Source organism: Phyllobates terribilis, unplaced genomic scaffold (assembly GCF_046119375.1).
Source record: "Phyllobates terribilis strain yellow unplaced genomic scaffold, ASM4611937v1 Scaffold_2__4_contigs__length_985480577, whole genome shotgun sequence".
Taxonomy (NCBI): domain Eukaryota; kingdom Metazoa; phylum Chordata; class Amphibia; order Anura; family Dendrobatidae; genus Phyllobates; species Phyllobates terribilis.
In genome coordinates this window covers 458,392,800-458,416,422 of record NW_027362762.1, presented here as the reverse complement: position 1 = coordinate 458,416,422, position 23,623 = coordinate 458,392,800, and the positions used below count along the sequence as shown (strand labels likewise).

At 42.7% G+C, this 23,623-nt stretch overlaps 1 protein-coding gene across 3 annotated transcripts in view; it reads right to left on the bottom strand.

Moving 5' to 3' along the window:
* Positions 1-21,383, bottom strand: part of KHDRBS1 (KH RNA binding domain containing, signal transduction associated 1) — a 34,246-nt gene extending 12,863 nt beyond the window's left edge. For 2 of the 3 annotated variants that reach the window (XR_012285561.1, XM_073665696.1), the window contains exons 1-5: positions 21,159-21,383; positions 12,296-12,423; positions 8,683-8,799; positions 8,420-8,566; positions 7,736-7,875 (exon numbers count right to left, since the gene is read on the bottom strand). Coding sequence is in view for 2 of the 3 variants with exons in the window: in XM_073665696.1 (XP_073521797.1) it covers positions 7,736-7,875; positions 8,420-8,566; positions 8,683-8,799; positions 12,296-12,423; positions 21,159-21,252 (626 nt within the window). In the remaining variant the exon portion in view is untranslated. The remainder of the gene's footprint in view (positions 1-7,735; positions 7,876-8,419; positions 8,567-8,682; positions 8,800-12,295; positions 12,424-21,158) is intronic. The other variant, XM_073665697.1, reaches the window with a different exon arrangement.
* Positions 21,384-23,623: the final 2,240 nt, after the last annotated feature.

Genomic DNA, 23,623 nt, shown 5'->3' with positions numbered 1-23,623 from the left:
AAGAACAGGAAAAACTATGCGGACCACCAAACAGATAGACCTTTATGTGGATCTTCAGAGATCAAAGATTTTGAATGCCAAAAGGCTGCCAGAACTGAAAGATAGGGCACCAATAGTTCTAATCAGATTTAGACAGTAGAGAATGATCCCAGGGATCAACTGGACATGGACAAAAAGGAAGGGAAGTCCATTTTTTAATTGATACAGATGGCAGAAGCCACATTTGGAAACAAAAAAAAAAAAAGTTTCCACACCTGGAATGTGGTCCACGGAGAGCACTGGTGACTTCCCTCATGGCTGATGGGCTCCTGGTTCTCCATGTGATGGCTCAGGTAGGTTACGGCAACTGTGAAACTGTTTTCTGTCAGCACCCAAAGTGGATGGTCCTTAGGTGGGAGGACTAATGGGAGAGCAGTAGAAAGATGGCCCTCTGTTCCAGAAGGCTGATCAGTTTGTGGGATTCCTCCAAAGACATTGTGCAAAGTGATGTTTGGACACTGCTCGACAACCCGAGAGACTGGCATCTGTTGTTGCCACCTGCTATTGAAGAGGAAGGAAAGACCTAGAAGTGAGGGCTGGAGCAGTCAACAACCAGAAGAAGATCTGAGGATTTTAATGGGGAGATTGATGCAGGAAACCAAGGTGTCAATTGACTTTTTCCAAAGATGCCATAAAAAGCATTGCTGACTGAAGGCACTATAAATGCAAAAGAAGGCAGAGGCTGCTGCTGAAATCCTCTTTAGAGAGGGAGCTTATTCTCTTACCCAGCAGGTCACAGAGGTATACTGCATCAGAAAAGGAAGAGTGAGTGGCTCTGAATAATCAAGCCACCTGAGGGTCCACTGAATGAGATCTAGAAAGTCTCCCACAAAGAAGGCATTAAACATCCTTGAGGAAGGCATGTGCCTATCTGAGCATTTCCATTCCTTTATTGGAAGATCAAAGTTTTCATGGGGGAAAAGGGACTTGTTGTTGACTCCAGAACCTAAGTTTCTTGTGAGAAACTGTGGGGAGGCGAGGTACATCTCACAAGTCTGCATTAGCAAGAGCAGATTGCACAAGGGTATTCTCACAGGGAGAAGAAGCATGTTTTTCCAACTTGAGATGGGAGGAGTTCTGGAGATACCAGGCCGCCTCCAGCTCAAAAAGTTAAAGTTGTATCCTAGCTGTGAAAAGAACCAGAGCCTTAAAGGGGTTTCCCACAAACTAAAGTTCATTTTAAAAATTGTCTGAGTGTATGGAACATACCACATCTCCTGGGCAGGGGAGGAAGCAAAAGACAATACAGATATTACAGCAGGGGATCGCAGAGGATTCGTTTTGTGAGGTAAAATATTGTTTAAAAACAGGCAGTGAAATGTTTTACCTCACAAAATGAATCCTATGCGATCCTACATTGTAATGTCTGTATTGCTTTTTGCTTCCTCCCCTGCCTAGGAGATGTGGTATGTTCCGTACACGGTCAGACAGAGCCTATTTTTGAAATGAACTTTTTTTGTTTGTGGGAAAACCCCTTTAATTAGTGAGGCTATCCAGGTACACAGAAACCCAGGCACAATAGTTCAAGGCAGCCTGAAAATTGGGAACAAGTCCCACCGGTTAGAGAGTGTGAGGGAGGAATGTGAGGGAAAGGGGTTTAACCAGTGGGACTCCTGGAGACCAAGATTACCATGAAATGGTGCAAGAAATGTAAGAGCCCAAAAAATAGAAATAAAGTGGCAAGAAAAGTGCAAGAGGCTGCAAAACATGGAAGAAGGTTGGCAGAGTTAAAAGTAGAACCCATAAGTGATGTAGGAAGGTGGAACATGGAGGTTACTAAACTCGCCAGTTCAACATCTTCAGATGCCTGCAGTCACACCTTTAGTAGACTTGCATGAATCATTGGGAAACCAGCATTCTGCAGCAGTCTGGGTAGACAGGTAACCAGTGATGAATGGTGTCAACAGGGAGGTACTACTGTGCAGTGTAGAGTTTCCTCCCTTGGATAGTGAAACAGGAACACACCCACCATACCCAACATGTGCAGAAGACCTGATACAGATCATGTGCCTACTACAAAGACTCAGGAGGGGCTATAGCCCACCAGACGTAGACAACTTTTTCTACCTAGTGTTGAACCTCCTAATGATAGGACATCAACCCAGGTCTTGAGGTTCATAGCCATGCAGTTGGAGGACCCAAGTATTGCAATGCATTAGACCTGCCTGTGTTACACAGACAGGACATCTGGTATACTCTGCTTATGTAAGGGCCTAATTGGCCACTGCACAATGTAGACCTGGAGGTCATACAACCTCCAATTGCTATGAAAACCAATGATCCCTACTATCGTGTCTCAGGAAAGCAATGGTGTGAGGGAGCCCACACCCTCTCAACCAAATGGATGTCATCTAAGATGGAGAAACTGCTAAATGCATATTTTAAAAAGACTAACAAAAACTGGAGCCAGTCACGTCTGCAAGTTGCTAACTGGTTTAGTGTACTTGTATGCATAGCCTGCCATTTACATACTGTAGTCTGGTTCATAAAGTGACGGCCACGTGTACTGTAACATTTACTATTATAAGGCATTCTCCATGTGCAGTATAATACGCTTCTGTGAACAAGCCTAAAGACAATGGTAATCTGGGGAGAGGAGGGCGAGAGCAATTAGCTCTATATAAACCAACTGAATGGTTTAGCACATCTGCTGCAGATAACAGTGGTCCTACTGGGCAGCTTACTGCAGCTTTAATGAGATACATCGCTGTAATCCAAGTCTCTGCTCATACCTCATGTTGCTCTGCTCTCAGATGGAGTAGCAAAAAGGTGGCAACTGATTTTAAGGGTTATGTAGAGTAAAAACATGATATAGTGTATGGTGGAGACAGAATTTGTATTAAAAGCTTGGCTAATTGAAGACTAGCGTTATTTGGAAGTATTCTTTTAGCAGAATTAGGGCTAGGTTCATTTTTTGATGCCAAGGAATTTTGATCTCAAAGGAAAGGAAAAAAAAACTGAAAGATTAGAGATCTTACTTTGCAGTGTCTGTAAAACTGCATTTTGCCCACAAGCTCAAGTAAAAATCACTAACTGAACAAATTACAATTTTTTGTGCAAATGTAGCAAAACAAAAAGTGAAATATGGTGGTACTTGATAAATTGAAAATTTGTCCATATTTCTACATAAATTTAACCTAAAACTACGTTAGATTTTTACACAAATCTTAAAGTAAATTGAGAACCAAATCAAACTAGTCAAAAATGGACATTTATTGCTAATGAGGAAAATTATCTACTATCAAATGTTTCAGAGGCAAAAGTATTTGAATCTTTGCTTTAAGCATCTGGTAAAACCCCCTTGAAGATGCAATATCAAGGGACTAAAGGGCTATGGCATGGACCGCCAGTTTGCAGACAAACACGAAAAGTTAATTTTTATTAACCGATCTTTGAATAAAACTTTCCACAATTGGATGCGTTTAAATAAAATGTTCCTGTGCTGAGATAATCTTATCAATGTGCCCCTGCTGTGTACTGTGTAATGATTGTGTCTGACCGTACAGGAACATGGTCTGATCATACCACATCTCCTGGGCAGGGGAGGAAGCAAAAGAGAGGATACAGATATTACAGCAAGGGATCACAGCTGATTCTTTGCGAGGTAAAACTGCTTAAAAGAAGGCAGTGAAATGTTTTGCCCTAACAAAATAAATCTCCTGCTGTAATGTCTGTATACTCTCCTCCAGGAGCTGTGGTATGATCAGACCATGTTTCTGTACAGTCATTACACAGTACAGTGCTTAGTGTCCTCCCAACTGTGGACTCCTGAACAATAGCTAATAAAAAGCCTTTAGTTGCTCAGAAGTTACCTTGGGTGTATTGTGACATTGCAGACTACTATACACCTAACTTTTGGCATTAACTTTGTAGGTTAACCACTCCTGGGATGGTAATCATGAATTTCCTTAGTTTATACACAGTCAGACTGGATTAGTGGAATCTAAACTCTTTGTAACCTTATCCAGCCTGTTAAGCATCAGCAACTCAGCCTCAGAAATCTTTATTTGTGCTGTGACACTTTTACAAACAGGTGTTAAAAAAAAAAATAAATAAAAACCTATTGCTTAAATCAGGTTGTTACATGTATAAAAAGAAAACAAAAAAAAAGGCACTTAAACACAGGGAATCCTATTAGCATACATTAGCCATTTAATTTGAGCAGCATAACATGGGGACAGAACATGATTCCAGGTATGTGTCACTTGTTCGGCAGGGTCAGTATTTTATCAGAAGATCACCACTAGTTGATTAGGTGTTGCATGCAAGGAGCTTATTTAGAATGCAGGGTGTACACAGGAAGCTGCCAGTCAGCGGTGTGGGGTTATACACAGAGCAGCAGTCTGTTCATCGCTACAGAAGAGAACAGGAATTCTTTTAAACTAATAAAAGCAGTCCATTAAGTGATACATTGCTGGAATCAAGCTCTCTGCCACTACATCAAGCAGCTCTCCACATGTACATAGTCACATTGGTTGGATCTGGACCCCATCATTTCTATTGAAGTATTTAAAGGTGAAGAGGGGAGCAGAGGTGCTACCAATTACAATGATAGGAATCTTGCTTAAATATGTTGCCTTGCTAAAGACCCTTTCTGAGATCGGAGTCCAAAAAAGCCATGAAAGTATGAAAACTACAAGTTACTTTAATAGTGATATAACAAAAAAAAAAAAAAAAAAAGGCTTTTTTATTTTAATACTTGTAATACAAGCTGGTTTTAAACAAAAGGTCATCTTCTGATTATAGCTTCTCTTTAAATAAAACCGGTCGCTCATTAAACGGATTTTAATAGATGGGATGACAAACACCAGACACCAATTCCACCTTTAAAGGGAATGTGTCACCCCCCTGGGCGATATCAGACCTCTACTATGGCCATACAGGGTATAGAAAAGTAAATCTATACATACCTGTATGGCCCATAGTAGAGGTCTGATTGCAGAGAAGAGCTTTAATCAATTCTATTTTGTACAGGATTGGCGGCCGGGGGACTCCAAGCAATCCCTGCCTATGTGCTTACTATTCCCCCAAATCCCCACCTATATGCTTAATCATATTCCCCCCCTCTCCTGCATGTCACAAGGCCCTGTGGCGTGCACTGTGCTCCCTGACTTCCCAGGCAAGGGCAAAACACCGCTCTCCGAGCACGCTTTGCTTCATCCCGGCCCCGTCTGCCTGTGCACTGCGCTGCAGGTTTCTATTGTACAGGTGCCGGGGAGTCACTGTCACTTCCCGGCGCCTGAGCAATAGAAACCTGCGGCGCAGTACACAGGGCAGACAGGGCCAGGATGAAGCAAAGCGTGCTCGGAGAGCGGTGTTTTGCGCATGCCTGGGAAGTCAGGGAGCACAGTGCACATAACAGGACCTGTCACACGGTTTGGGGGAAGAGTAAGGACATAGGCGGGGATTGCTTGGTGTCCTTCAGACGCCAAGCCTGTACAAAATAGAATTGATTAAAGAGCTTTTCTCTGCAATTAGACCTCTGCTACGGGCCATACAGTTATGTATAGATTTACTTTTCTATAACCTGTATGCCCATAGTAGAGGTATGAGGACTCCAAAGTGGTGACAGATTCCCTTTAAATCATTTGGTCACTTGCCACTCAGACATGAGATTGCTAAAATGATATTTGATCAGACATGTGAGCTTGGATCCTGCTCCCAATAAAAAAAAAACAGTATCTAACATTTTTGACTTATGCAATTTGTTTATCTAGTTTTAGGACTAGTGTGAAAATTTCGGTTGTAGTTTTAGGTCAAAATTTATGCAGAAATATGGAAGAATCTAAAAGGTTTACAAACTACTGTATGCACTATCTTGGTAAAGGAAACGCAACAGCAGGATTTATCCACATTAACCAATTAGAGCACAGCATTCGTTATGCAGGGTTGATTTTTAGCAACCTTTATGTTAAAGGGAAAGTCGCCAACCTAATTGTAAAAGTAGCGTTATAATCTTGTGGTGCCACATATTTTAGTTGTGACTTGTCAGAATGATGTGCACTTAGAGCTGAGCAGTCCAGCCCGCCAATATAAAGCCCACAGACAAGAGGTTCTAGTCTCTGTATTGCACCAGTGCCTTCTCTGAACTTTCAAAATGCACAAATGCCCAGCGGCTGCCATGACTTCGGGCATGCACAGCAATCTTTTGCTTTTGTGCTACTGCACTGGCATGACAAACTCTGCACTAAGTCTGACTGAAAGGGCACTTCCCCCTGCAGTAAACCTTGCATTTTATTTATTATCCCTGGGGTTTGCATGCATACAAGTCCAGTAGGTGATCCTATTCAATAACTGAGTCTTCCCTGCATGCACTGCAATATCTGACAGTCTTGCCTGCATGCCACTGGAAGCCATGCATGCCCATGACATCACATTGGCCCTACCATGTTTTGCAGAGGATGTGGTGTGCTTTGGATTATGAGACTGTTCAAGCCTTCTCCATAATTTCTTCCCACCATTTTGGTACAGGTTGATCTTCGTTTCATTTGTTTAAAGGTTGCTTTTCCAGAACTGGGTTGGCTTCTTTAGATGTTTTTTATCAGGGTGATTAATGGTTTGCACCTTGTAGTGAACCCTCTGTATTTGTTCTCATGAAGTCTTCTCTTTATGATACTTGGATACTGAAACTACTTCCTGGAGTGTTCTTCACTTGGGTGGATGTTGTGAAGGGGTTTTCCTTCACCACTCTTGTCTTCTTTGAACGTCCAGAACTTGGGAGTTACCACGTTCACTCTTTTTTCGCAGAATGTACCAAACCATGGATTTCTTCTTTTTTCAGCTAAATTGTCTCTTCCACTGAGCTTTTTTGACCGCATGTTTTGGGTTCACAACCACAGCTTCTAAATGCAAATGCCACATCTGGAATAAACTCCAGACCTTTAACCTGCTTAATTGATGGATTATCGAGGGAATAGCTCATGCAGTCAGTCAAAGTTTTTTAGATAACTGACAAATTACTTTTGATCTTTTTAAAAAGAGGCAGCTACAAAGCTGTAAATCCTAAACCCTTACTACAATTCAAATAAGAATACTCTCAAATTAAAGCTGAGAGTCTGCACTTTAAAGCCATACAGATTATATAACCATCTTGAATATGTTTTGATAGACAGCTAAAATAGCAAAATGTGTTTCAATGTCCAAATGTTTCAAGACCCAACTGTAGATACTCAAGTTAAGGTGAGAAAAAAAAAAGTTCATGGGAGGGCTTCTTTAAAGTGAACCTGTCACAATGAAAATGAAGTTGTGGCTGCAGATACCACCTTCTAGATAAGGAGGCTGTGAAGCAATTCATAAATAGTTTTGTGAGAAAAGACTCTGTATAACCTGCGTTTTAATCATTTAATCCTCTGCTCTTTCTGGGATTTTGGTTTAGTGGGTTGTTGAATCAGTGATTGACAGCTATCTGTATGCACACTTACACATAGAAAGCTGTCAATTACTGATAGGACCGCCAGCTGAACCGAAAATACCAGCAAGAGGAGATTTAAATTATTAAAACATGTTATACCGAATCTTCTCACTATATATCAATCTGCTCAGCTCCCCCTGCTCTATGATATACTGCATTATCATTGTCACAGGTTCTCTTTAACTAGCAGGTTACATAGTTATCTCACTGTATGGAGAGGGGTAATAAACCCAAAGCTTTGGTAAAAGCTGCATCATGGCACAAAGTAAATTCACTAAGCATTACCTTGCTGTAGCAGCTGCAGCTGATTGTAGTCCTCTACCACGCGATGGTCCTCCCCTTCCTCCACGTGCCGTCTCTGGTGGGGCTCCATTCAGATATGACAACTCCAAGAATTGCTCCTGACAAATATCATCCATCATATCCTGTGAGCAAACGTGAATATATACTTGGGGTTTTGACAATTAAACTAAGGTACTTTTAAGAAAGGACAAGTCAGATCCATTGTCTCATTTTATCTGCTCCACTAAGGGAAAATTGTAGTTTGAGTTTTGGATTAAATACTTGTTTTGAGAGATCATAACTTTCCAAAGCAAAAAGTGCTGGGGAAAGGATTGTCCTATATACTTAAAGCGTACCCGTAATAAAATGTTCAGAAACCACCACATTCACGTTATACACATTAATTTGAAGTAACACAATAAATACTATACATTGGGGAGGGAAGTCAGATTGGCTCAGAACAGCTTAAAGATTTCAGAATCAGATTTAGAGGTCAAGCAACATATCTAATGAACACATTTAAAAACTTAAGAAATTAACAAGATAAACTACCTGAATGGATAATATATTAAAAACAAGAAAAAATAGTTTTAGAAAGCTTGCCATAGCTTTGTCATTGAACACAGCTTGTCTTGTTACATTGTCCAGAATCAATCACTACAAAAGTCAGCAGTTAAGTCTACATACCGGTACCAAGAACTTCTTGACCTCTTCCATAGCATGTGCCATGCGGGTATATGCTTCACAAGGTGGGCCAAAAACTTCAATGAAAACATGAAGGTCCATGTTTAAATGGCTATATTTTGGGTCTCCTCCTTTCCGCAGCTCTTCCTCCTAAAAAAGTGATAGGTTAATTTGTAAAAAATGAAACTCAAAGCTGACCGATAATGTCCCACCAACAGAATAACTTTTGATCATGACCAGCACTTAAACACAAAAAATAAAGATACCTTGGCCTTATCTCTCATAGAGCCTTTGCCTAGAACAGAAATTTTTGCTCCAGTCTCTTCCTGCAGCCTCTTGATGGTATTACCTTGTGGACCCAAAATCTTCCCAACAAAGTTAAACTGAGAACAGAAAAAACAAATCAATATAATGTTCACAGTAGGGAAATGAAAACACAAATCTGACTAGGCAGCAGCTACAGATGAAAGGTTTAGTTACATCAGATCAGCAATGCCCACGTACCAGGTCTACAACTTTGGGGGCATTCATCAAATGCCTTTAAAAGGAAAATATCAGACTCCTTTTTTAAAAAGAGCTCCCCTTGCCGAGGACGTCACTTGCACAAGTCTCCCAGCAATCTTTAGAAAAATGGCGCATGCGCAGATTGAGGTCTGAGTCCACGCTGCCAAAGACATCATTTTGCTGAAGACCGACAGAAGATGAATGCGTGCAAGGGCAGCGCTAGAGCAAACTTTAAAAATAAGGCTCATACAAAAAAGCGTAAGGGCCAAAGCAGAGCCAGAAACCCTACCCACAGTCAAGCCCCAATGCACGAAAAGGATATTGCACCTAAACTTCTAACATTAAATTAAACAAGGCTGTAGATTTCTTCCCTACAGGTACCTATTAAGTCAATCCAACAGCGACATTATAGCCATACTTTAACATACTAAATCGTGATGACAGACAAGAGAAAATGTTTAAATGAAAGGCCCTATCCAGTCACAGACAATTAATGAGTTAATAAATAAGCTAAATATTTGGTTGGAAAAGTGGGTATATAGAACGGAAAGCAATCAAGAAATTTGGTAACATCTGAGGCCCCTGGTTGAATGTTCCAGGCCTGCCATCAGGAGCGCTCCTGAGATAGCATATGGCAATTGCTGGTTTCATGAACACTTGTGGTATGATTATTCCAGGTTAAATGTTATAAGGATGGTCAGTACACATGCAAACTAATTATTATAACTGAATGGCAGATATTCTAACGTATATACAGTACAGACCAAAAGTTTGGACACCTTCTCATTCATAGATTTTTCTGTATTTTCATGACTATGAAAATTGTACATTCACACTGAAGGCATCAAAACTATGAATTAACACATGTGGAATTATATACTTAACAAAAAAGTGTGAAACAACTGAAAATATGTCTTATATTCTAGGTTCTTCAAAGTAGCCACCTTTTGCTTTGATGACTGCTTTGCACACTCTTGGCATTCTCTTGATGAGCTTCAAGAGGTAGTCACCGGAAATGGTTTTCACTTCACAGGTGTGCCCTGTCAGGTTTAATAAGTGGGATTTCTTGCCTTATAAATGGGGTTGGGACCATCAGGTGCGTTATGCAGAAGTCAGGTGGATACACAGCTGATAGTCCTACTGAATAGACTGTTAGAATTTGTATTATGGCAAGAAAAAAGCAGCTAAGTAAAGAAAAACGAGTGGCCATCATTACTTTAAGAAATGAAGGTCAGTCAGTCCGAAAAATTGGGCAAACTTCGAAAGTGTCCCAAAGTGCAGTTGCAAAAACCATCAAGCACTACAAAGAAACTGGCTCACATGAGGACCGCCCCAGGAAATGAAGACCAAGAGTCACCTCTGCTTCTGAGAAGTTTATCAGAGTCAACAGCTTCAGAAATCGCAGGTTAACAGCAGCTCAGATTAGAGACCAGGTCAATGCCACACAGTTCTACAACAACTGTCAAGAGGAGACTTCGTGCAGCAGGCCTTCATGGTAAAATAGCTGCTAGGAAACCACTGCTAAGGACAGGCAACAAGCAGAAGAGACTTGTTTGGGCTAAAGAACACAAGGAATGGACATTAGACCAGTGGAACTCTGTGCTTTGGTCTGATCGGTCCAAATTTGAGATCTTGGATTCCAACCACCGTGTCTTTCTGGGACGCAGAAAAGGTGAACGGATGGACTCTACATGCCTGGTTCCCACAGTGAAGCATGGAGGAGGAGGTGTGATGGTGTGGGGGTGCTTTGCTGGTGACACTGTTGGGGATTTATTCAAAATTGAAGGCATACTGAACCAGCATGGCTACCACAGCATCTTGCAGCGGCATGCTATTCCATCCGGTTTGCTTTTAGTTGGACCATCATTTATTTTTCAACAGGGCAATGACCCCAAACACACCTCAAGGCTGTGTAAGGGCTATTTGACCAAGAAGGAGAGTGATGAGGTGCTACACCAGATGACCTGGCCTCCAGTGTCACCAGACCTGAACCCAATCGAGATGGTTTGGGGTGAGCTGGACCACAGAGTGAAGGCAAAAGGGCCAACAAGTGCTAAGCATCTCTGGGAACTCCTTCATGATTGTTGGAAGACCATTTCCGGTGACTACCTCTTGAAGCTCATCAAGAGAATGCCAAGAGTGTGCAAAGCAGTCGTCAAAGCAAAAGGTGGCTACTTTGAAGAACCTAGAATATAAGACATATTTTCAGTTGTTTCCCACATGTGTTAATTCATAGTTTTGATGCCTTCAGTGCGAATGTACAATTTTCATAGTTATGAAAATACAGAAAAATCTTTAAATGAGAAAGTGTCCAAACTTTTGGTCTGCACTGTACATCATAAAAAAACAGTATAAGGCTATGTGCCCACGATGCAGAGATGAAGCAGAAAATTTCTGCAGCATTTCTGCATCTCCCTGGCAGAAAAAACACATGCGGATTGTACATGCGTTTTTCCTGAGAAATACATGCGGATTCACATGCGCTTTCAAAGCGATTTTAGCATCAGCTGGAAAGTGCTTGTCAACTAGGTCACACTATACAAATCCAAGCAAACAGCATGGATTTATTTAGTGTGACCTGAGAGAATGGCTAAAAATAAAAAAATAAACCTATACTTATCTTCCGATGGCCCGGCGTGTGTTGCTGCGCTCCTTCCTGGCTGCCAGCTGATCGCGGGACACTGCACTGAAAGACCTGCCGTCACATGACTGACGTCACCGCAGGTCCTTCAGTCCTGCCCGCAAGCACAGGGAAGGAGACCGGGGGAAGTCGGAAGGTGAATATATTCTTTATTTTTTATTTTATTCTTGTTTTTACAGTTTCTATGGTACCTGGGCGTGGAGGAGAGTCTTCTCTTCTCCACACTCGGGTACCATCCGCACATTAGAACGCGCCAATTGCGCAAGTACAGATGCAGCCTTGCAGAATTGGCACGTTTTAATGCAAGTCAATGGCGGTGAAAATGCAGCACTTCCGCAAAATAATTGGTAGTGATGCGTCTTTTTTCCGCAATGATAATCCGCAGCGGAAATTTTCTGCAGCATGTGCACAGCACATGCGGATCATCATTGGGGAACATTGCTGCCCTTCTACCATGCGTTTTTAATGCGTTTCCGCAGCTGCAAAAACGCATTAAAAACGCATCGTGGGCACACAGCCTAAATATAGACGCCATCACCCAGCTCCTCCACTGAAAAATCATGGACAGCAGGAAAATGACAGCCTTTAGTTTCATCAAAAATGAACATGGGAACTGCAAGAGCAGCTTCAGGGACCTGCTGTAGCCACTACTAGGAATCCCACATAGTAAGCATTAGGGATATGTATAGGACATTTTGTGACTAAAACACATTCCAAGCAGCAATATCACTCACTTTGGGGTACAATTTGACAGGAATCAAAATCCGCTCCTTCAATTTCATATTCTTATGTGAAAACAAATCCAAATAGGTGTCATCTTCATCCTTTTTCCCGTCACCTCCTTTCTTCAGTCTTTCAATTTCTGCAAGTAAAAAGAATCCTTTAACTACCAACTATAGGAAATGAGTTTTATACCACCTCATTATGAGCAGATAGTTAATGCAATGGACAACTCCAGGAAAGATACAGCCTAAACATACCTGTGATTTATCTGGGGCAGCTCTATTGAAAGGGATTATCCAGCCCAAATCAGTAAATCTGCAGTCAGTGTGTGACTGCAGACTAATGAATCTCCCCAGTGCACACACTGTGCTGTGGGGATTCACCGGTCTCTGACCTGTGACCGGAGGGTACGTATTGATTTGGACCAGACAAAAGTTGTAGCACCTGGTGCTTAAAGCACCACTCCAACATATTTTTTTAATTTACAGCTGGAATGATGTTACTAATGCAAGTTCCCCTCCAACAGTATTATACTCACCAGCTGGCATCTTCATCTGATATTGGCACCACTCCAGTTGGTCTCCAGGTTGCAACCTGTCGGATTGCTCCAGTGTTTGCTGGGAGTTCTGGAAGCCACTACTCAAAGTAAGTCTATAAAAGCCAGAATGAGGCGGTCAGACTTACACTGAGCGCTTGTGACTGTTACTTCTGGCCAGTCAGAAGTTGTGGTCACAAGAAGGCGGCTCGGAACAAGAGCAGCGCCAGGAACAGCTTAAGACAGCGGCTGGTAAGTAGAATATTAGTGTCAAGGAACTTACATTAGTGGCACCACTCCAGTGCTTAAAGAAAAAAAATCCGGAGTGGTGCTTTAATGAGTACCAGCAAAGCATCCATATAAATGTGGTGCGGGAGGAACATTTTAGCTTATTCTGTTACTATACATTTGGTAGAAAGTTGCCCAAAAAGAAAAAAAATCGCTGGTTTAATTCTTAACTAAACTAGTAGCAGTAGCAAGTCAAACCACCACAAGAGTTTATCCACACCCCACCCTCCTCCCCAATAAAAGAAAAATAAACAACCCTAAGGCTATTTACACACTGTACAGAACAATGTCATGAAGAATCAACTGGCGCCTAGAGAATTAAGTAATAGACAAGAGCAAAGTTTACCATAACAGAAGGGACTAATTGAAGAGCAAATATTAAAGAAGCCAACAACATGTGTAATACTGTAATAATGCTGAAAAATCAAACAATTGCACACTTACATGTAATAACCCCAAGGTAACTCATCTTTTCCAAAAGAACAGGTATAAAACTCAACTGTTACTCAGCAACAAAGCAACACTGAATTCATTAATGACAAGAGCCTTGGTGGCATATCCTTTTTAAGTAGAAATAGCCATTGCCCCTCACCCCCATCAACACAATGAAAAGGTGACAACCTGGAACCCATCATCTCATTCATACTACTGAACCATGGGCAACATGAATCAGGCACTGGCTGTGTGCCCACGATGCGTTTTTTAAGCGTTTCCGCAGCGGCAAAAACGCTGCACAAACGCTTAAAAAACGCTTGGTAGAAGGTCTGCCATGTTCCCCAATGATAATCTGCATGTGCTGTGCACATGCTGCAGAAATTTCCACTGCGGATCATTGCGGAAAAATCCGCAGCACTACCAATTATTTTGCGGAAGCGCAGCGTTTTCTCCGCCATTGACTTGCATTGGAACGCTTGGATTCCGCATCACTGGATCTGTACATGTGGAATCCAAGCGTTTCAATGTGCGGATGGTACCTGGGTTTGGAGAAGAGGAGACTGTACTCCGGACCCGGTAGCATAGAACTTGTAAAAAAAAATAAAAAAAAAATAAAAAATAAATATTATACTTACCTTCTGATGGCCCGCGGTGTGCTTGTCTTGCCGGCAGATCGCGGTGGACTCAAGGACCTGCGCTGACGTCATTTAGTCATGTGATGGGTCACGCGACGCTGACGTCGGCAGGCCCTTCAGTGTACCGCGAGCTGCCGGCAAGCCGAGACGCATTGAATAAAGACTCCGGGGGCCATCGGAAGGCAAGTATGATATTTATTTTTTACCGTTCTTTCGGTCACACTATATAAATCCATGCTGCTTGCATGGATTTATATAGTCTGACCAAGTTCTCAAGCACTTTCCAAGTGATGATAAAATCGCCTGGAAAGCGCTTGACAAACCGCATGCGGAAATGCATGTGAAGAACGCTTCACATCCGCATGTCCCTGGCAGGAAAACGCATGTAAAATCCGAATGTGTTTTTTCTGCCAGGGAGATGCAGAAACGCTCAGGAAAAAATCCGGAGCATTTCTGCATCGTGGGCACATACACAGCTTCAGTTAAGGCCCCGGCCCACTAAGCGATGCAGCAGCGATCCCGACAACGATATGACCTGTCAGGGATCGTTGCTGCGTCGCTAATACATCGCTGGTGAGCTGTCAAACAGGCAGGCTCACCAGCAATCAGGGGAGCAGCGATATCGTGGAAAGATTCGTTCCACGATGTCCTGCTCCCGGTTACCAGCCTGCTGCTGAAGCAGGAGCAGGCTGGTAACCATGATAAACATCGGGTTACTAAGTGCGCGTGTGCCCCTAGTAACCCGCTGTTTACCATGGATACCACTCTGCTACCGTGCGTGGGAGGTTACCGTTCACCTTAGCAGAGTCGTATCCATGATAAACATCGGGTTACTAGGGGCATACGCGCACTTAGTAACCCGATGTTTATCATGGATACGACTCTGCTAAGGTGAGCGGTAACCTCCCACGCACCGTAGTATCCATGGTAAACAGCGGGTTACTAAGTGCGCGTGTGCCCCCAGTAACCCGATGTTTACCATGGATACCAGCCTGATCGTTGGTCCCGCTGGTCACACACAGCGATGTGTGCCGGCCAGCAGGAGGCCAACGACCAAAAAATGGTCCAGGACACTTTGCAGCGATCAGCGACCTCACAGCAGGGGCCTGATCGTTGCAAAGTGTCACACATAGCAACATCGCTGGTGAGGTCGCTGTTGCGTCACCAAAACCTTGACTCAGCAGCGATCTCGCTAGCGATATCACTATGTGAGACGGGGGCTTTAGGCTAAGATTTACTCTGGGCAGCACCGTGGCTCAGTGGTTAGCACTGTTGCTTTGCAGCGCTGTGGTTCTGGATTCAAATCCCACCAAGGACAAGATCTGCAAGGAGTTTGTGTGGGTTTACTCCCACACTCCAAAGACATACTGATAGGGAATTTAGTTTGTTAGCCCCAATGGGGACAGTGCCGATAAGGTCTGTAAATTGTCTGAATTGTAAAACGCTGCGGATTATGTTGGCGCTATATAAAGAAAAAAAAAAAAAGAAAAAAAAGAAAAGAAGAAATACTATGGCAGCCAAGGATGAGGAGTTGCAGATGAACCCTGGAAGCTTCTCCCTGACCCTCAGATCTATTTGTATGTTTAAAGGGAACCTGTGAGCAGGATTGTGGCAAGTAAACTACAGGCAAGTGTCAGGTTGGGGCCATTACACAGATTAAAATGATACCTGGGTTGATTAAATCCTCCTGTGGTTGTTTAATCTTTATTTGCAGTTTGGAGATAATGAGATGCTCGTGCTTCAGGGTGGCCTGTGGTGGTGGTGGGGGGCGCTTTTCTTGGTGCTCTGTTCTCATTTATCATTGTGGCTTAAATGACAGGTCACTGTCCATGACTCACCAGCGCCTGCACAGAAGACCACAGACTAGTGTATTCCATGATCCAGGCAGGCTCCGTAGAGTCACAGACGTGGCACAGGATTACAGCGTCACAGGGCACGTCACAGAACACTTATGTGCAGGGGAGGTGGGTACTATTATAATGGAGAGGCGGTGGGGATTCTTTCCAGCCCCAGGGCCTGGAAGGCATCATTAACAAAGATATAATATAAGATTTCACAAGACCATTAATATGAGGCATACAAGTAGGATTAGATTAACATTTCTATCTCCTGGATGCCCATATGAATAGGTTATATACGCCCCAGGGGGTTACAGATTCCCTTTAAGGAATGATCGTCAATATAGGGACCTGCCTTGGACTGGTCATCTGAGACGCATAATCCTTGGCGAGCTTCTCAAATTATATTTCCTCTGAAACATCATAGCATTCCGAGGAAAGTATGCAAGGCTACAATAATGCAGCCGGTGTCATTGTTCATGCTGCCCATGGTTCAGGAAGCATGAACCAGTTGACAGCTTCCCATTAAAAGGTTAGTACGGTCCACCCACCAGCATTTACAGCTCTGGACTTGTTTGTTTTTCTTTTTTTTTGCTGTTGCAGTGGAGAGATCTAGAGGGGACATATCCTATACATTTTTCCTTTTTATGCTTCTGGTTATTGTTGAAGCTTAGATTTTGAAAAACATGATAAATGGTTGTCATGTTACCTACTTGGAAGGCATCCAGCCCATGCTCCAAAAATAAAAATTTAACGTGAAAACACAGCTATAATGCACATTGCTTGTTTTTTTTGCACAATTTTTAACATGGTAGAAAGTCATGTCAATTCTTTGGTTCCAATAAACACACCCTGTTGCTACAAAAATCTACATCAAAACTGAGTGAACATACCCCAAGGGTTGTCTACAAGCCCATTGCAGTCTATACCACACCCAAGTGTGCCATGATTACATGAAATTACACTTTGTTCTGCAGATTTAATACAGTGCGATCTCTGACAGGTGAAGACCACGACTTATTTAACATCAAATTATAACAAGGCTGTCTTTTTCCAACTTTTATAAGGTCATCATGTCAGCAGCCCATCCCACCACAGAATCCGAATATGTTCTGCCAAAAATGAGCAAAACGTTTTCTCAAATAATCTCTCAATTGAAAATCAATATACTACGTGTACAACCATGTGCAATACCATATACAGCAAGTAAGTGAATCTATATAATATACACAAATTCCTCTCAGCCATGAAACCAGGCCACACATGCTCCAGACCTTAGACAAAGAACAGCTGCCCCAGGGAGGAGGGGGGGGGGGGGATCATGGAGGCTCAAGCAGCTTTCACACAGGAAACAAAGCAGTGCTGTGTACAGACCGTCCATTCACAGAGATGTGGACTCCTAGGAGCTAAATCAACATTAACCACAACTGGAGCCAGATGTGCACTGGTTATGTGACACTATGAACATGGCATACAGAGACCAGGCTAAAAATAAGCCCCCGATCCAATCGGTTTATAGAGAAAGATAAGGTTTAAACAGATATTCCTTCCTTTCTAAAAGTCAGCGCCATACAGCCAACCTAAGTCTAAACATTAACGAAGATTTAAGCTAACATTACTTAACTGGGTGAATAGATGAGGGTAATCCACCTTGTAAAACCCAACAGTCTTCACACTAACCACACCATGTGTGCCAGGGCTTACATGGCATAACAATCAGCCGCCACTATGAACAGCTGCGCTCTTCATTCCCTCAGACAAGCCGAAGTATTAAGAGCGCAGCAGCCCAAAAGTGGCTGCAAAGATCTCCTCTCTGGAACAGCACCCAGTGTGGGAGGCGAGGATCTGTTACGTGTGACAAGTACAAAGTAGCTATCCATCCATAAAAACTGACCTCATTGTAAGGCTGTGTGCCCACGATGCGTTTTTGGTGCGCATTTGCAGCGCGTAAATGCTCCAGAAACGCATTGCATACCCTATCCCATGACTTCCTATGACATTCTGCAAGTTCTGTGCACATGGTCAGGATTTTTTCTGCGCGGATTTTACTCGCAGAAAAAATATGGACATGACCAATTCTTGTGCGTTTCTGCATGCATATTTGCCTATACAATGCATTGGAAAAACGCATGGCAAATACACGTCAAATACGCATGTAAAAACCGCATGCGTTTTTCTGCAAAGGAGATGCAGAAATGCTCAGGAAAATTTCTGCTTCATTTCAGCATTGTGGGCACTAAGCCTAAGGGGCAAAAACCACCAACGAGGTCCTCATTCTGACTAGCCAGTCAGTTACTCCTCACAGGAGCTTTTAATTAGGGCCTCATGGGCCAGAGACTCAGTCAGGCCAGGTAACACTGGCCATAAGTTACAGCCATGTAAGTGCACCTTACATTTACAGTATATGCTTCCTACAGGGGCTTCTCTTATTTGTCATCCTTGTGACTACATTAGGAGCAGCTGTGCGTTTTTTTAAGGGGTTGTCCAGAAATTCAAAAGAATGCTTAAAGCACAGAACCTTGTCTCATGCACAGGCATCACAATAGATGTGAGAAAATGATGGGATCACTAGAGGAGAGGCACTACAATTAATAAGTATGCATACTGAAAAAATATACCATATATTATTGAGACTGATCAGTACAGGAGAAAAGTGATGAGGGCAAAAAGTCATTAGTCTTAGGGTGCTTTCACATTGCGTTCTGTGTCCCAGTCGGGGCATACATCCCATATTCTCCACGTAACAGGGTCTGGACGCTCTGTCGTGCACTTTCAGGAGTGTACGCCCACGTCTGAGTGTCTGCCTCCTGTAAAAAGTACACGGCAGAGCAAACGTGAGCTCTGCCATCACCACTGCAGTCTATGGCCCCCATCAAAGAATATGTCCAAATGCTGTTTTAAGGGGAATTGGGAATGTAGCCTCAATGGGGACACAGAAAGCAATGTGAAAGCACCCTTTAACCTTGTGCTGTCAATTTATGAAAAAAATGAGAAAAAAAAGGAGCTATATGTAGTTACTATTAAAGCGCACCTGTCAGCAGGATTGTGCTCAGTAAATTACATACACTGCCAGGTGGGTGACATTACACTGAGTAAAATGATACCTACTAGATTGCATTCACATTGGCAGAGTACTCATCTCTAAGGCCACGTGCACATATTGAGTATTTGGTCAGTATTTTACCTCAGTATTAGTAAGCCAAAACCAGGAGTGGGTGATAAACACAGAAATGGTGACTTGTTTCTATTATACTTTTCCACTTCCCATTTTGGCTTAAAAATACTGAGGTATAATACTGACCAAATACTGAACATGTGCACGTGGCCTAAGGCACTTTCAGTAGACCTGTACCCTGGCCCAAAAAAATTGTAGATCTAGGCCCAGGAGAGGAGGCTTAGTTTAGGTTACCATGTAGAAAGGTTACCTTGTCACTGGCAGATGGGCTCATGCAATTTGATCAAAATGACAAAATTCATAGTATAGTCGATATAGCAGTAAAGCAAAATGTATTTTCAATGTTCTTTTGCAACACACTGAATGCTGCTGCATTTGTTTGCATGCTATAAGGCCAGGCCACGTTTCACCTTGTAACAAGTGCTCTTTAAAAGGGTTTTCCAGGACTGAACCATTGATTAACTATCTACAGGATAGATCACAAATATGAGATCAGCAGAAAATTAGTCAGCGGCCAACCCAAGCCATGTGCAGGTCAGAATAAAGCAGCCTGGTTCGCTGCCTGGAGGCCAATGTATTTCACTTGAATGAAAAATAAAGTGCAGTACTCAGCCACAAAGCAGTGTATGGGCTGCTGTGTTCTGCTCCATTCATTTAGCTCATGCTGCAGTTTTCAGCTGATATGTAGGGGTGATGGGCGTCACAACCAACTAGCTCATATGGAGGAGCAATCATACAGATTGGTCAATACTGCATTGAGGACATCACCTTCAAAACACATTGCACATTAATAAGCCAACAGGTCCCATTCACCAATAACTAGCGCCGATGGACTACATATATGTTGATCGATGTGCGTTCAATGACCAACAGAACAAACGTTCTTACAATCACCTTCCCCATACAGTGACACTCATTTCATGTGCAATAAGATCACCCGATGAACAATCGTTCTGTTCCTTACCACTGGTTGATATTTGAGAGATTATAGTCTTGTATAGTATTAAATAATGTATGGCATGTTGTGGTATTTTATCTCAACCGCTACCTGCATCAGCCATGACCCTATGACTAAAAAGTTTTCAGCCTCACATGAACTTAAGACACATGAATGGTCAAATAATGCACCATCCTAACTGAGCATGTGCAGATGGAGAGTGTGAAATTAGTGGGAAGAGGGATGGAAGGTTTTCCCCATTTCCTAAAAGAATCCCTCATGGCCCTTTCTTGTAAGATGATGTGGAGACGGTCACATGATCCTTGGGCCGAGAATGTGGGAAGGGAATGGGTCAATATCTGTAGTAGTGATCAAATGAAAGCAGCAAGTCTAAGGAAAATCAGAGCCCAATCCTGTAACATTAAAGGGATTGTCCATCTTTGATCATTTTAGCCAACCCGTTTACTTAAATGCATGTAATCAGGGTTTAAAAAAAAAAAATTCTAAGTACAATTTTGATTTCACAATATGTTTAGTAGTTGCCCTGGTGTAGCCCTGCTGCACAATTACTCGGTCCATCGGTCAGCCCGCTATGACTGGCAGGGCGGATAACCCTTATCTGCCTGCCGAGTTATGACTACAGACATTACAGTTAAATATGCAGAAACTGCCTGAATATAAAAAAAAACAGTTGGGGAAATTTTAGACCCCAAAAAAATAAAATATGATATATATAAAAAATCATCACTCCCCACCCCCAAAAAAAAAAAAAAAAGTGGACGAGCCCTTAATGGTGGGGGACCAGCAGCGAGGCCGTGATGGAGATGGCAGTGTCTGCTCACGTCATGGACAATGCAGAATGGCCGCTCCGTGCGAGAAAACCTCAGCAAGGGCCGTTACCCGTACATGCGGGAGAGCGCCCCCCTCTGCCGAGCTATAGGCCCGCGCCCCCCACACACAGGCCGCGCTCTCCTACAGTCTTCCCGCCTGCCCCATTACTGCGCACGCCACGTCCGCCCGGGCTTACTAACCGCTCGCCAGAAGACTCATGGCGTGTGTGAACGACGGGTCCAGGCTGTCCTTCTCCGCCATCAGCTCGGGCAGGTACTTGGTCTCGGACTCCATGGCGCTCTAGGGTCTGACCACACACCAATGTAATTATGAAACAGGCCGAGCGCTCCCTTCTCTCCAGATAAAAGCAGCGAAGGTGAAACGCCCAGCGGAAGTGACGTCAGGAAACGCCTAGGCTAGAGGAGGGAGACGTACTACGGTTCACTCAGAGCGCGAACTCTCATGTCTTCAGTGCGGGCGCCATTATGTGTAAGCTAACCGCACCTACTATCGTGCCTTTTGACCGCATTTGGTCTCCAGTCTATTGCAGGAAGTAATGGAGACAATTTTGTACCAAATATACCTCTGGTTATCCCCTAGGGTCACAAGAAAAGACCTACTTCCGCTCCAGTAGACGGTCGCTGCTGGAGACGGTGTACCACGTGTTACGGCTTTGTTTGAAGTGGAGCCTCTGTAGTGAAGGCCTGCTCCAACAAATGCGTCAGTTACATGCGCTGTAGGAAAGCTGGTATTAGGTCACGTTCACACTATCAGTATTTGGCGAGTTTTTTACCTCAGTAGCTGTAAGACCATGAGTGGGTGATAAATAGAGTGGTGACCTGTTTTTATTATACTATTCCTCTTACTATTCCACTCCTGGTTTTGGCTTACAGATACGGGGGTAAAATACTGACCAAATACTGAATGTGTGAAGGTGGCTTTATATGCATTCACACATCAATGAAACATGGTGCCCCCAAGACACACCCTGTGTGAGGGACACTACACCATAGATGGAGCCCATTCATTAAACAGCTAACAGATTAAGGTATTTTACAGTAGAAAACTGGCAAAACTAATGCAGTTTTCTGCTATAAAATACCTTGAAATGTCACATGGTTTTTGCACAAATCCTAGTGACACCTTTTGACGTTTTTACACCAGCCTCGTCCAGTTTTACCATAGTGTGTGGACATGGGGCAGGATGTGCTGAAGCGCACCAGTCTACATCAGCATTTACACCACTGTACTAGCATCATTTATGCCAGAAATGTACTGCCGTAACAGGTCTGGAGGAGGAGCACAGCAACTGTAAGATGCATCTCGCTCATTAACAGGGATGCACGTCTTGATGAATTTTGCACATCCTACTCCAGCAATGCATTCATTAAGACTGGAGTACAAAACAATGTCAGACTTAATGAACCCCGCAAACCTGTTTCCACTTTCATGATCAGGCCAATTTTTTACAATTCTGACTAGTGTCACTTTATGAGGTAATTACTCTGGAACGCTTCAACGGATACGAACTCTGATACTGAGATTGTTTTTTCGTGACATATTGTACTTCATATTAGTAGTAAAATTTGTTAGATGCGACTTGCATTTATGTGTGAAAATATCACAAATTTGGTGAAAATGTTGACAATTTTGCAATTTTCAAACTTTTAATTTTTATGCCCTTAAACCAGAGTTATGTCACACAAAACAGTTAATAAATAACATTTCCCACATGTTTACTTTACATCTGCATCATTTTTGAACCATGATTTTTTTTTGTTAGGAAGTTATAAGGATTAAAAGTTGACCAGCGATTTCTCATTTTTCCAACAAAATTTACAAAACCATTTTGTTTTAGGGACCACATCACATTTGAAGTGACATTGAGGGGTCTATATGACAGAAAATACCCAAAAGTGACACCATTCCAAAACCTGCTCCCCTTAAGGTGCTCAAAACCACATTCAAGAAGTTTATTAACCCTTCAGCTGCTTCACAGAAATTAAAGCAATGTGGAAGGAAAAAATTAAAATTATACTTTTTTTCACAAAAAAAGTTACTTTAGCCCCAATTTTTTTATTTTCACAAGAGTATTAGCAAAAAATGGACCTCAAAATTTGTTGTGCAATTTCTCCCGAGTACCCCATATATGGTGAAAAACTACTGTTTGGGCGCATGACAGGGCTCTGAAGGGAAGGAGCGCCATTTGACTTTTGAAATGCAAAATTGGCTGGAATAGAGAGCGGACACCACGTCACATTTGGAGAGCCCCTGATGTGCCTAAACACTAAACAGTGCAAAACCCCCCACAAGTGACCTTATTTTGGAAACCAGACTCCTCAAGGAATTTATGTAGATGTGTGGTGAGCACCTTGAACCCCCAGGTGCTTCACAGAATTTTATAACGTTGAGCCGTGAAAATAAAAAATCTAATTTTTACCACAAAATGTTGTTTTAGCCCCAAATGTTTTGTTTTCACAAGGGTAACAAGAGAAAATGAACCCCAGAATTTGTTGTGCAATTTCTCCTGAGTACGCCAATACCCCATATGTGGGGGAAAACTACTGTTTGGACTCATGGCAGGGCTTGGAAGGTAAAGAGTGACGTTTTGGAGCGCAGATTTTGATGGAATGATCTGCGGGCGCCATGTCACGTTTGGAGTGCC